Source organism: Sinohyriopsis cumingii, chromosome 16 (assembly GCF_028554795.1).
Source record: "Sinohyriopsis cumingii isolate HCF-2022 chromosome 16, ASM2855479v2, whole genome shotgun sequence".
Classification (NCBI taxonomy): Eukaryota; Metazoa; Mollusca; class Bivalvia; order Unionida; family Unionidae; genus Sinohyriopsis; species Sinohyriopsis cumingii.
Genome location: NC_142976.1, coordinates 25360364 through 25376317, shown reverse-complemented (window position 1 = coordinate 25376317; position 15954 = coordinate 25360364). Strand labels below are relative to the sequence as shown.

The window sequence follows — 15954 nt, the reverse complement described above, 5'->3', positions numbered from 1 at the left end:
TTTTCTGTAATTTTAAAATTAAGTTCGTTGAATACAATGCGGCAGCCATATGTCCGGTGGCATTCTTTGTAAATGTAATTACCATATGTAATACGCATTTTAATATAAAATTCAGGATAAATAAAACCACGCACATTATTTTCATTAAATATTCAACAACGCAGATTAAAAGATATGCAACAAATGAAACTTTAAATTGCATAATTTGCCGTGAGGAAGAAAGTAATTTAGAAAAAGCAGCACACAGCTCCTCGCATAACACCAGCTAACTGTAAGATCTAAGAATGAGTCACAACATACTTGAAATTCATGTCAGATACGTTTGATCTCGTATATTATCTTTCACCAATTTCAAACAGGTGTGAAAGTCCTATCACTGGTTTGAATCTCCACAGAGTACGAATTAAAAATTATATAACCTGTATGATAGTATTATTTGTATTTTAAATATTAGTTCTGTCTAGTATTATCAAGCATTCTCCTGTCGAATCCAGGGAGAGTACTTTCCATTATGCTTGGTGTATATTCGTAATTTTTTTATATTTAATCATATATACCTTGATTTATTTGGCAGGAATCCGGAATGACTGTAGATAGATGAGATTTCATTTTAGGTCGCCGTGCGAGTGTCTTATATGTACGAGTGCATATAACACTGACTCAATATAAATAACGTGTATTATACGCAACATATATTAGTTATGTTATAATAACACGGAGGTTATAAATACAGTCTCGTGCCCAACAAAGATTTGTGATTGGTCCGTCTGGGATATAAACCAATCATACGCAATAATTTTGAATTGAGTCGACATTTTAGCCGTAATATTGTTTCTAAAACATGTAGGCTTTATATCATCTACGAACTCTAATTCCCTGAACAACGATTTATCAGCCCTCCAATTAGCTGAATAAAGCACGTGCGTTCGTCTGTCTATGCCACAAATTACCAAAGAAAAAAGTGTATAGTCAGTCGAATTTTGATGCTGCCCGCTTTATTTCTTTTTCATTTGCTAGCTCGAATTTATTTAACAATTTTTTGGGGGTGGGTGGGTGGGGTGAAAAATTGCATCTCGCTGACGAGAGTGGAAAATATCATTCTCAAAAAGTACTTAATGTTGCCCGACGTCGTTATTTAATTTTGTTGCAGAGAAAAAGATATCAACCAATCTAGCTATGATCTAATGGGACTGATTTGTATGCATCTTGAATCTACCTCTCTGACGTGCTATCAGTGTGTGAATATTATGCACATGCCAGATACTGTTAAATGATAAAATCGACCAATCGTTTACGTTAGAGAGTTTTTAGTTTGAATTAATCAAGCTAAGTTATATACAGTCATAAAAGAAGAACGAAAATTGTTAGATGAAAGTAGCAGTTCAGTGGAGAATAACTCATTCGATGCGCACGAGACGAACGCTTCAGTAGGCCTAATATTTGAATCCGTTGTGCAAAATCATGGTGTCTTTGCTAGTACGAATTCCAGCAAAGTTGTATCGCTTCACTAAATTACGAATACTAATTTATGGACTTCTAAGCACTCCTCTAGTGTTGCTAATTCTAACAGAAGGAAACATAGGTAAGTACCATTGTTTACTCATTCAGAAAAGCCTACTTTCTGATTACCAAATCATGACCTTGAAGAAAAACAAAAATATATTCTTAAAAATCAGCACCCCCCTCTCTCTCTCATGAATTAATAAAATGATTGAATGAATTTTAAAATATAACATTTCATGTTATTTATTGTTTATTTCCTGTTTTTTTTCCATCTCTAATTAATTAATCCTTTATCCATTTCCCTTGCTTCTATTTGGCTGTCGCTTTGTAAGGACTGATTGAAGGATGGATGGATATATGTTTAACTGACGTTCTTTATTTCCTCTTCTAAAGAGATTGCATTCATTTATTTTCATAATTAAATATTAGTTACAGCAACAATAAAGCGACATTAATAAATACACAACACACAAAGCATGTAATATATGCAATATATATATATATATATATATATATATATATATATATATATATATATATATATATATATATATATATATATATAGTATTTACGCTGTATCAATGAAATACTACGAGATGTATTCATTTGTCATTAAAAGGAAATGAGGCTGCAGCGTGCATACTATACATATATTTTATTTATGTCACATACAAATACATATAGTTGCACTTTGAATGGTGTTACGATATGCTCAGGACAACCGTGTATCGACTGAGTGAATGAACTCCTCACATCCCTACGAGTGTGTCCGCTATAAAATGTAGTTATACGCCTTTTGTTGTTATTCACAATCAAATATGCAAATTGATACGTTGGTCGTTTTCTTTTTAGTTTCTATTTTTATTCACATTTATTAAATCAATACAAGAAACACTCAGATTTAAACTGTCAGGTATTCACGTACTAGGGTATGAAAGTTAGCGTGGAATAGAAATTAAGCGAAATGACGAACCAAAAAGTGGTAATTAAACTATTTTAATATATTTACAGTTCACCTAAGTCATTATTCTACATTAATTAACATTTCTAAAGACTATGCAATTCTCCAACCCCCCTTTGGACGGTTTGACTAAACTTGACGATCATTCATAGGTCCAGAGACATCGCCTTATCACACAAGCGAAAATCCATTTAGTACATATGCAAAAATCTGGCAAAGCTTGACCCCTCCGCCTCCCTGTACACATGCGTACTTTTTTACACCTCAAACCTGCGTATGTACGCCTGACGCCCCCCCCCCATTCTATAGCACGGATTATATTTAATCCACGTACAAGCGATCAAGGATTAATACTATTAACGTGCTTAATAAAACAGATAGTCCACCAACGTCAAATGTCTGGCCGCATCAAAGAAATAAGCTGCGTAACTTTAAAAAGTGTGGCTAGTGTCAACTAAAATTCAAACGCCGACTGAACCCATTCGAACAGGTTATGTTTTAGTCAAATTATTATTGAACTTTCACCACCCCACCCCACCCCGTTCCCTATGTGTACATTATCAGCTGACTCCCCCCCCCCCATGCGCAAGCGTGTGCATTCGGATAACCCCCCTTCCCCTATGCGTACGTACTAAATGGACGGCCTCTTCCGACGAACCAGATTACTGCAGGTTACTTGGTACAAGTTCAGTTTGAATGTTTTCGTCCAGCGCAATGTTTTTCTCTCACTCCAACTTTTTGCTTCGCACGAGATGGGAGAGGTGGAATGGGAAGAAAAAAAAGAATTCCGATGAAACTGTGTACCGTTTTGATTTAATTCAGAAAATAGGGACTATTAATACTTTTTATCGTTATTTTGATATGTCATTTTTGATCAATGAATGAGTAGAAATTCATCATTGATGAATAGGCTTGCAGTTGAAAGAATGTTTATATATTCGTATAATTGTGCCATGGGTGGATCACAATTTGATGTACAAATAGTACTGGTACATCAATGTGCATTATACCAACACTTTAAATGCCATGTTATTTTTAATGTATGTGGTATAATATATACGTGCATGCATGCATACATACATACATACATACATACATACATACATGCATTCATACATACATACATACAAACATACATACATACATACATACATACATTTATACATTCATACATACATGCATACATGCATGAATGCTCACATACATACATATGCACAAATAAACATGCATACTTACATGCATACATACACGCATGCACTCACGCACGCACGCACGCACCAATATACATACATACACACATACATACACACACACGCACACACACACACGCATGCATACATACATACATACATACATACATACATTATTTGTTGTGTTAGGACTATTTTGTCTTAAAATAAACAACAAGAAAAAGCGAAAACCAAGTTTTTGTAACATTTAAATTATTATTTATTTCTCTAAAATGCAAAGTGAAAGAATTTAACATAACTTACAGTATGGAGAATGAACTCCTGAGGTCCTAAATGTTCTATTAATTCCAAAACTATTGAGTAATCCGAATGAGATCCAAAGATATTCCAAAATGGTGTTATGTAGTGTAGTAATGTCTCAACTGTACAGATGAATCAATGATTCAATACCAGGATATGTTTAAATGAATTCACAGTATTTCCGTGACAGCTATTATTCGAATTAGTCTGAAATATTTCTAGCATTGTTTTTGAACGAATTATTAAATTAAATAAATAATTTATTGTCAAAAGAACTGAAAAACTTCTAAGACTTGTGGTTCTATTAAGAATGCCTGATTCTACGTAATCATTCTGTTAGGGTACCAATAAGCATTAGACAGCGTTTCACATTCATAATCTAAACCGTAAACAGTGTCATGTGGATTATACTAGCTAATCAAGAATTGGGCCATACTAGCCTTTTAAAAAACCACGACCTCCATTCAAATCACGTGATGTTTGCCTTGGTTCAACCTTGGAATTTATAAATGGATATACGCATTAATAACTCATCACACAATACAAACCTATTCATTCATAAAGCCAGTATTTAAAATATTATTAAATAAAAATCACTTACTAATCATGAATAATAAAACATATAGTATACATAACACCTCCACTCACAATGAAAAAGAATGATTAATGCAATTAACGTTACTTTGGGCATATTAAAAAAATCATATAATTAATACTGAAAAGGAAAACATCTCATAAATGATGCAACATATATTTAGAATAATGCAAAATAGTAATTTTTTACACATGAAAGTGCGTCTGCAATTTTCTTTTCCCTTGATGTGCCTACTATCAATATGTTATACCTGCAACATCATTAAATCCTATCCTACAAATCTTTGAGTCTTGTTTTTTATTTTATTAATGAAAGTAATGTGGTTGTGATCTCTAACTACAACAATCGGAGAAGGAGTTGAACTAACATACACTTCAAAGTGTTGCAAGGCCATGTGAAAACCAGACATAACCTTTCTCAATAGTGGAATAATTTCTCTGGTGCTCGTTAAATGTTTTTTTTTTAAAAATAAATAGCACACTGGATGATCCCCACCATTGTTATCTTCCTGTATCAATACTCACCAACCCTTATATCTCTAGCATTAACAGATATTTTAAATGCTTGATTGAAATCTGGAGCGGAAAGAACTGGTTCACTCATGAGTATGGCTTTTAAGTTATCAAAAGCCTCCTGATATGTGTCAGACCAATGACACTTGGTTTTCTTTCTCACTAAATTTTCAGAGTTTCAGCAATTATGCAAAATTAGAGTAAAATTTTCTAAAATACCAGCCATACCCCAAAACTGCATCTGTTGCTTCTTACTGATAGGCACAGGGAATTCAGAGATAGGCTTAATAGGTTTAACTTGACAATGTCCCACAACATATCATAAAAATATAACACAAGAGCGGCAAAAGTCACTTTTACATATGGGGGCGCTCTACAGATATTGTAAATTTCTGCCAGACTGGCGGATGTAAGGTAACGTCGTTTACATTTGCAACATGCCCAGTGTAGAGAAAATTGGTATATCTCTATGTCACTTACATGTACTGTGGCTGAACTTTCTTTCGATGTTGTACTTATGGCAATGCACATCATCTAAGCACACAGCTAACTAAAATGATTGCTCCCTCGCGCACACAAGATCAGCCATAATTAGTGAAAAGTACACTGTCTTTGGCAATTACTAAAATAATGAAAATGAATTTTACTAGACATGATAATACCAAAAAAGGTATCAGCTCTTTTCTCTAGAAATTACTTCTGAAGTCCAAGAAGTGAAAATGACCCAGCAGAGCTTGCAGTTTTTTGAAAGGTGCACATCTGAATAAAGGCCAAGCTGTATATTCTATAACCTATGCTACACACATAAATCACACACCAAAATAAAGGGAATTTTAAGTTCTTTGAACAATATCTTACTAGGTCTTTTTTAAATAGCTAGTATAATCATTGAGGAAAACTGGGGAAATTCTGTTGCGTTATAAATCTAACCCTATACAAAATACGAAATTATAGAGCGTGTTACGTATATCTGATTTAATTTATATTTATTCTAATTTTTTTGTTTGTTTGTTAACTTTCAATTATTTCTTCTATTAGATGCTATTATAATATAATCTTGTTTACGTGATTTTGAATTTCTTTTCCAGAAAATAGTTTGACCTTGTCTGTTCATTTGTAAACACCTAAAGCTGACCTAGTTCCCGACCTTAATTCAAAATTAGTAACAGTCACGTGAGCAAGTTCTTTTTATTTGCTTATTTTTTATTGTGGGAATAATAAGGGTGAGATTGAGGCTGTATTGAATACGCGAACTTCTACTTGTAAATAGTTTTCAGTGAAGTAAACAACTTTTAAAAAAAAAATTATTCTTAAAGTAAAATGATTGTTTTTTGTCACGCCACGTTGAGAGTACTTGATGTAACCATGATCACGTGACCCTCATCCGAGCATCTGTTTTGCGCAGTATTCGGGTTTTATACCTATGTTTAGGGGGGCGCTCACCAGTTATTATGTACTTTTGAGACAGTGACATGTGTAAGGTGAAGTTGTTTGCAATTGAAACATGCACAGTGGATAGAATGTTGGCATACCTCAATGCTACTTTGATGTGATGTGGCTGACATTTCTTTGGATATTGTACTTATGAAAAGTATACATGATCTAAACCCACTGGTAACTAAAATGACTGCTCCATTATGCTTTAAAAAAAATCAGCCTGAATTAGACTAACGTACACTATCTTTAGCACCTATTAAAATAGGGAAAATGAATTTTGCCAGACAAGACAATACCAGCTTCTGAAAGTGCAATGGATGAATTACTACATATATAAAATGTATAAAAAAAATTATCAGCTCTTTTCTTTACATTTTATCTCTGGAGTCCAGGAAGTGAAAATGACCAAGCGGAGCTAGCAGGTTTTGAAAGCTGTACATCTGGAGTAAGACCAAGCTGTATACTCTATAACCCATATTACACCCATCAATCATACACCAAAATATAGGGAATTAAAGGTTCTTTAAGCAATACCTAAGATATAAAAGATCTTCTTTAAATCGCCAGTATAACCAGTCAGGAAACCCGGGGGAAATCTTTCTCTTTAAAATTTTAACCCTATGCAAAATATGAAACTGTAGAGCGCCACCTTATAGAGAATTTAGTCAGTCTGGGCTTAAACCATTTGATGTCAAGGTGTTATTTTGTTGTGTCAGTTTGGAGTTATTTTAATGTTTATTCGAATTATTTGGATTCAAAAGGATTCATTCTTTTTTCTTGGAAATATATGTGTGCATATTCATACAGAATTCTTTAACAAAGACATTTCTTAAAATATTTATTCGGATTTCCAACAATGGAGTGTTATTTTTTGCGTTTCTACAAGGAACTATAGACCACAACACTGTACAGGATACAGCATACGTCATCGCCTTCCATCTTGGATTCTTCGTTAGGACTCGAACTTGACTTCATTAAAACATCTCATTATTAGGACTTCCAAAATTTAATTCGTAGATTATTCTTGGATTATTTTTGGATTTGATTCTGAAAATCATAAGTTCTTATTTTTTTCATTTTTTTTTTCATTTATCCAGGGAAATAAATTATTTATAAAAATTTTCAAGGCTTGTTGCTTACACTCTTTCTTGCGTTACTGTTTATTCGAGCCTAAACACGTAACATAAGAAGCGCCATCTAAACTTATTGTCAACTTTACTTCTCTAAGTTGATCAAAGAACTTAGGGATGGTTTCCATATGGTCTTTCTTGTTGTGGTTGTAGATTATGATGTCATCGATATTAGAGTTACAATTACTTATGGGGGAGCTCATCAGTTATTATGTACTTTTGAGAGACTGATGTATATAAGATGAAGTTGTTTGCATTTGAAACATTTACAGTGGGGAGAATTTTGGCATACCTCTGTGCAACTTTGATGTAATGTGGCTGACATTTCTTTGGATATGCTACTTGTGAAAATTGAACATGATCTAAGCACATGGCTAACTAATATGACTGTTCCCTTGTGCTCAAAATATCAGCTGAATTAATCTAAAGGGCACTATGCTTAAAATATTATTATTAAAATAGGGAAACTGAATCAAATAAAAATAATAATGATTTATGATCTTGTGATAAGTCTTACTGACTCCTAAATGGCCAGACAACGGAGTTTCATTGGCTACACTAAACGTTTTCTTTCGATATGACTTACGAACAACCATTTGAGATCGGGTGCCTCAGTTTCCTCATAACGACCCCATTTTGCACAAAATAACAAGTTGGTACTTATGTGGCTTCCGTTTCGCTAATAGCTCTCTGAAACAAACATGAGATCTATATAGCTTGTTCCTCTGAGACAACTAGTGATTGTCTTTTATTACTCTGAATAAGTTGCAAAAAAGCACCAATGTGATCAATACCTCTTGACTGATCCATAAGTGACCACATGTAAAGACTGACCTATAAATGTGTCAGCTAAGGGAACAACATCATTCTCAACGGCTTTCTTTGGCTTAGTTCTAGCACTGCACATGCTGGATATTAAGCAAATATTGAAATTTTAATATAATCAACTCTTTGACCCTACAAAGGCTTACCAGTTACAAATGAATTAACCGCAACTTTTCAGCTACGTCATTCCCTAGTAATAAGTGAATACCCTTGATGGGTAAATACAATACTATTCCGATTGTCACGGGTCCTGGTGCTACGTTTAATGATAAATTTACAAAATGGAGAGGAACATTAACGAATCCGCATTCTACTCCCTGAATAAAAGCACTTTCACTCGAAGAAGACGTCTCAGGAAGAGGCTAAGTACTTGACAATAAAGGTCTCTGAGAAGCTCTAGTGTCTTTAATAATATTATAATAGAAATAGGATTAGTATAATTACCAACAAGTGAGACAGAATTGACGCGAATGGTTCACAATTCTCCACAACTAAATCGAAATGGTACATACTAGACCCAACATATGTTTTTCTTTGGGGGCCCCGAGTGGCCGAGTGGTCTAAAGTGCTCACCGTTACGGATCACTGCCATCTCACCTCTGTCTGCGTGAGTTCGAGTCTCAGGCTCGGCTAACGTGGGTACGTGAGAAAGCCTGCCAGTAGCTTCTCGTGGGTCGGTGGTTCTTCCCGGGGTTTTCCAGGGTTCTTCCTCCACCAATTATACTGGCCGCCATGTATAGACTATCTTGTGCTGAAAAATGGCGTTAAACCCTACAACAACAACAACAACAACAACATGTTTTTCTTTGGATACATGAACGTGACCTTGACGTCTTAGAAAAAAAGGAATTTGGAACATCTCTGTCTTTATTCTGATGACTAAATTTCAACCTATAACATTCGGAAATACCATGCCTTACTACTATTGCTACTACTTCTAGGGTCTTGGGTGGCAGAGTGGTATATAGTACTAATATTAGTACCCTTACTCGTACCTCGTGGATAGGGTACTAACATGAGCATATACGTGTTAATGGAGCAAGCCGGGTGTGAATCACACCCGGCGCTCTTTTAGCCTAATAATAACACTTTAAACACATTCATTGCATATAATTCAATAAATAGAGTAGTCCTCTTATTTAATACCGGAAGTATCGAAAATCATTGTAGAAATAGTTGTAAAATCTCGTTTACTTTTTTCAGCCGATATTTTCGTTTAGATCGTCCGCCATGTTATTTCAAATAATGATTACTTCCGTTCTCAGCCTCGTTTGTTGGTGTGCCATATTAGGACATTGACGCCTTATTTGGAAATGTAAACAAATCGTAGTAAAAATTTGGCGCCGTTTGGGTCAGAAAACACTGGTCAACAGTGAAATCATTACTGACTTGAAAAGGCCCTAATCTGTAGTATTTTGGTGTGCCGAACACGAATATAACCGTGAAAAATTTGTATTGGCTCTCGTTTTGAAGATATTCATATACCTCATTTTCTATGTTTCACTGTGTAAATTTCTCCAGTAGGACTGCAGCAACATCCGGAATAATGATGTAACATTGCATAATACCATCGTGCTCACATCATCCACAGTTGATTGCATCATTTTCTGATGCAATGCAATACTAATGCCATGCGGCTGCTGAAGTAAGTTGACGTCAGCAGTGTACTATACATGTGTAGGCCTATTATACTAATGCCAGGCGGCTGCTGAAGCTGACGTAAGCAGTGTACTATATAAAGCCCAATCAGATAGGTTCAGCATTTAAAATATTTTAGACGTTGTGCGAGACAGTTCAAGCTACTGTTACATAAAACTTATTATTTTATCCATTTACGTACAATAAAGAACAGTAATGCCTCGAAAGTGTGTTAATACCGCGGACAATTTTTGCTATATTTGTGGGGAAGTGACATTTGCCAACCAGAAGAAAAGTATCAATTCTCAAGTGAAGAAGGCATATCATCTTTACTTCGGATACAAGGTTGGTGACCAAGACAAGCCTTGGGCTCCGCATATATGCTGTGCTACATGTACAACACAGCTTTCACAGTGGTTGAATTGCAAAAGGTCATCAATGCCGTTTGCAGTCCCAATGGTGTGGAGAGAGCCAAGCAACCACCTAAATGACTGTTACTTCTGCTTGGTTCCTCCTCTTTCCGGCGGAATAACGAAGCGAAAGAAGTCGAGAATAGTCTACCCAAACATTCCGTCTGCATTGAGACCAGTTCCACATGGTGAGGGACTTCCTATTCCAGAACCTCCAGCAGAATATTCTCTTGATTCATCTGACGAAGACAAAGGTGAGTCGACCTGTTCTTCTCCTGGTCCATCAGCATGCAGTGATCCAGATTTTCACTGTGGTGCATCATCAACCCCACACAGAATAACACAGGAAGAACTAAATGACCTGATTCGTGATTTGGACTTATCAAAGAACAAGGCAGAATTGCTAGGATCAAGACTCCAACAATGGAATCTTCTAGAAGAAGATGTCACAATTACTGCATATCGAAAGCGCCACCAGCAATTGGAGCCTTTCTTCAGAAAGGAAAGTAATCTGATATTCTGTTTCGATATTGAGGGCCTCATGAATGCTTTAAAAATCACTCATGACCCACAAGAATGGAGACTATTTGTGGACTCTTCGAAACTGAGTCTCAAGGCTGTGCTTTTGCACAATGGAAACATTCTTCCATCTATTCCAGTAGCGTATGCTGTCCACATGAAAGAGACATACGATAACTTAAGGCAGCTACTGAATTCCATTGAGTATAACAAGTACAGCTGGCACCTCTGTGGTGATTTGAAGGTAGTTGCCCTTTTAATGGGACTGCAGCAAGGATATACAAAATACATGTGTTTCTTATGCGAGTGGGATAGCCGAGCAAGGGAAATGCACTACATGAGGAAGGAATGGACTCACAGGCAGAATGTAGCCATTGGAGAGAAGAATATCCAACACCCAGCTCTGGTTGAGGCTCAGAAAATCTTGCTACCACCCCTTCACATCAAACTAGGTTTGATGAAGAACTTCGTGAAAGCCATTGACCGGACTTTGCCAGCATTCCGATACCTGCATGAAAAATTCCCTCGACTCAGCGAAGCAAAGATTAAAGAGGGAGTTTTTGTGGGTCCTCAGATTCGAGAGCTTTTCAAAGATGACCGGTTCAACAACTTGCTGGAAGGTGACGCGAAACAAGCATGGAATGCTTTTCGCCTAGTTTCTACAAACTTCCTCGGAAATGTTAGGGCAGAAAACTATAAGGAACTAGTAGAAGACATGTTGATGAAGTATAAGAAACTTGGCTGCAATATGTCTCTAAAGATTCACTTCCTTCATTCCCATTTGGATTTCTTTCCTAGCAACTGTGGTATTGTTAGTGATGAACACGGCGAACGTTTTCATCAAGATATCGCAACAATGGAACAAAGATACCAGGGAAAATGGTCCACTACAATGCTGGCTGACTACTGCTGGACACTCCTCAGAGATGCTCCCGAACAGCTGTACAAGAGACAGGCGAAGAAATCTAAGATGTAGTCAATGACTTGATTTTTTATAGGTAGGCTATTACAGTTGACCTTTTACTATTGGAATGCATTTCGTTATGTAAACATTAATTTCTTGCAGATTACAAAAAAACTAGAGCCAATTTTGCAATTTGACTGTCATATTCGTGTTCAGCACATAAAAATTGATAAGAATTGACTAATTTTATTTCAGTAACATGACTTTTGTAAAAATTTGTTGGCCAGTGAAATCTGCGCATTAAAAGTAAATACGGTTTATCGGCAACTTTGAAATTCAACCAAGTAGCGATTATTCTCACTTGATTGATAATAATATAGCGTAGAATATCTAAAATATGTTCTGGCAAGCCTTACGTAGAAAAGGGGTCACGGCGGGAGTCTCGCGTTGTCTGTCATGGTGGACAGGATAAGGTTAGAGTAACCATGCCAATTTATTCTATCGTGTAAGGGCTTAATAAAGTCAAAATAAGCCAAACTTCTTTCACAACATGATTATACTTATGTAGTTGATTTCTACACTGTTTGTTTTTCTGACTTTAGTGATGATTTTTTTTGCTCCATTACATGATATGGGATCAGTTCGTAGCCTCAACCACAACAAATCAAATCATCGTAGCTAAGTGGTATAAAGCGCTTGCCTATACCGATCACTGCCATCTCACATCTGTCTGCGTGGGTTTATGTCTCAGGATCGGCCAGTGTGGGTATGTGAGAAAGCGTGTAAGTAGCTTCCCTTGTGTCTGTGGTTCTTACAGGGGTTTTCTCGGGTTCTTTCTCCTCCAGTTATACCGGCCTCCGTGTATAGCATATCTTGCGCTGAGAAATGGCGTTAGATACAAAACTACAACAAATGCAATAACTACAACAACAACAGCAACTACTACTACTACTACTACTACTACTACTAATTATAATAATAGAAGGCAAAAAGTTATACCGGCCTCCGTGTATAGCATATCTTGCGCTGAGAAATGGCGTTAGATACAAAACTACAACAAATGCAACAACTACAACAACAACAGCAACTACTACTACTACTACTACTACTAATACTTATAATAATAGAAGGCAAAAAGTTAGGCATTATGCGTCAATAATGGGATAGTTTAAATTACTGTTTTTATCCATATTCAAATTTCTTATAGTTTTATCTTTATGATGCAAGGCTAGAATACAAGATCATAAGACTAAAATAACAATTTGGACTTGTATCATGATACATTAAAAATCTTTTAAACTGTACGAAGTTCTTGCTTCATCTAACTGCTCTCTCTCTCTCTCTCTCTCTCTCTCTCTCTCTCGATATGACAAAACTTTATTCGTGTTGTTCTTGAAACAATGTGCACAACTGACACTGGCTTTTCATAACTGCATGTATTCCCAGTTTTGAATATGAATCAACCGAGTTTCGGCGTGGGAGTTTATGGTGAACTCGAGCTCATACAAATCTCTCTCTCTCTCTCTCTCTCTCTCTCTCTCTCTCTCTCTCTCAGGACAATCGTAAACGCTCTCATACATAGAATATCTTTCTTAGTATATTTCTTGTCATTCTTTGATAATCTTTTCTTCTTAGTACATTTATTTATTTATTTATTTATTTATTTATTTATTATTTGTCTATTCCCAGGTTTGTTTGCATTTTTCAGAAGGTAGCAGCATGGGTGGACGAGATGCCATCAATTATTTTCGAATGACAGGAAATGAGATTGGCCAGGTAATTTTGAAATGTCCATTATTATTATTATAATTATTATTATTATTGCTGATGTAATTGTAGAAGTGGTATTTAGTAGTAGTAGTAGAAACAGCAGCAATATTGTACCACTACTAGTACAACGACTACATCAATGAAGTGACGCCCGTTGTCCGTTGCTCTAGACATTTGTTCATCGGACGGTGAAGAAAGAGAAGAAACTTCTTACACTTGGTATGTGTTGTATATACAATTACCTAGTCTTGCTTTTCGATATATTTATAAAAGGATGGAATCTAAGTAGGTAGCACGAACATTAGTGAAACGAAACTCGAGGGATCGCGTGCTCTCCACACATGTCAATAACAGTTTAACGAATTATATATTCCTATGCCCTGTTGATCAATACCATCGACGGCTAGGTGTGAGCCACTATATAATATAGCTATTGCTGAACGAAGCGGATGAATATTTCAGCATTCTTGTCATGTATATTTGCGTGTTTCGTTTAATAGACTTGTGAATGTCTTTCTACCATAAAATACGGAGGAAAATTATTTAATATGTGTCTTTTGTTTTCTAATTTCTGTCTGCAATGGCTACTGCAAGGGACCAGCTTTAATATAATGAGCGATGGAATGGGAAACTGTAATTAATCTTCCTAATTACAGATGTAATTGGTCTATTATGATTGGTTCTAGAGTATCATTACAGCGATAATATGTAATCTTACTAATTATACGGAATATTATGTTTTCAGACCGCATTTATTGACCTACCTTTGTTTTGTACAGAGTTGCCAATCAGAACATAGCTCGGACACTTCCGTCATGATGAAATTTACCTCGGATATTGTTGTGGGAATACACGAATACAACATAAATGTGATAGGCATGGTGATTCGCCTCTGGCCGAGTGCATCACATATATTGCGACAGGAAAGGCCGACCGTTCTGATTGTGACTTTGTCTCCTTCCGCCACCATATTGTGCCATGTGCATAGAAGTTGTTTCAAATATAGTTCACAATGGCGAAGTATTACATCAGAGGTATCCTTCTCGACTTGACGGGAAAAGCCAGGAATATTGCGATTGACAGACTTACCTCTGTCACAACTTTGGCATGTTTGAGCGGAGTTTTTCCCTGATATAGTTGAATGATATAAAATGGAAGTAAGAACAGCGGAAATAGATTATATCCTACCCTTTCATTATTATTAAGCCTTCGTTCGTTGATGCTCTTCATCCATACTGCTCAGTCTCCCATAGGACAGTGGAGATCTGATTTTAATCAGACTGCGTTCCACAGAGAGAGATCAATTTTGGTTTCCTTTAATTTCTACGGTTTCTTTTTTCCCATGGGCAACCATTCATCTTAACATATGTTGATGGTCAAACTACATGTTCACCTTGTGTATTCAGAACATATTTCAAAGCATAAACTAAAATCAATTATCTTACATTTTTATTTTGATATAGGCTTTTCTTGTTATTAACCTATTCAAGCAAATCAATACATTACTGTCTTTGAAATCTCTGGTACTTTATTTATGTGCGATGTGATTGAAAATGTCACACAAAATATTTCTTATTTGAACCTGAAAGTCTTTTAGTGATAATTCCGTTATAGTTTGCTTACACATACATATCCATGTCTTGCTTGTAGTCGTATCAATGGACCCCGTAGCTTGTTTCTAACTGTCTATGAAATGGGCAAAACAAGCACTGAAAAGTCTTCGTCTCTGATTTCTAATATAATTTTTTTTTCGATGTGCATTTCATTTTTAATTGATTAGATACATCCAGAAGGGAATATATATTTTAATTATTTGAATGAAATTTGAACTTCGAATGTATGTTTAACACTTTTGATTTATTTAAGTAAAAGCTTCACTATTTTGATTTATTTCAAGTCTGAAATTAAAATTGTATTTTTAACTGGTTTCTTTAAGTTACGGTCTTCAAATATCGTTTTAGCTAATAAATTTGTGAGATGTACAGAAAGCTTTAACCTTTGAACTTTGTAATAAAGTTTTAAAAAATGCCCATTCTGCATACTAGAGTCTCTGTTTCTGGTGGCAGCCATACTTTGAGTTTGGATTGCACCTACACCTCAGACTTCACCCCCAACATCATTCTGTGTCCTTATTTACGTTGAATTGGGGTGGGTGGGTGTTGCTTTGGTTTCCTAAAATCAGATCATACGAAAAGTCGCAGAGTCACTTAAAATGCACTGTTGAATTTTACCCCCATTCGGGCATCTCTGTCGAAATGA

General features: G+C 35.7%; 1 protein-coding gene across 1 annotated transcript; it reads left to right on the top strand.

The window, feature by feature from the left end:
- Positions 1–1416: 1416 nt before the first annotated feature.
- Positions 1417–15659, top strand: LOC149780096 (uncharacterized). The gene is made up of 3 exons (XM_089936327.1): positions 1417–1582; positions 13634–13701; positions 14475–15659. The coding sequence occupies exons 1-3, from the start codon at positions 1462–1464 to the stop codon at positions 14745–14747; spliced, it is 462 nt and encodes a 153-aa protein (XP_089792453.1). The 5' UTR covers positions 1417–1461; the 3' UTR covers positions 14748–15659.
- Positions 15660–15954: the final 295 nt, after the last annotated feature.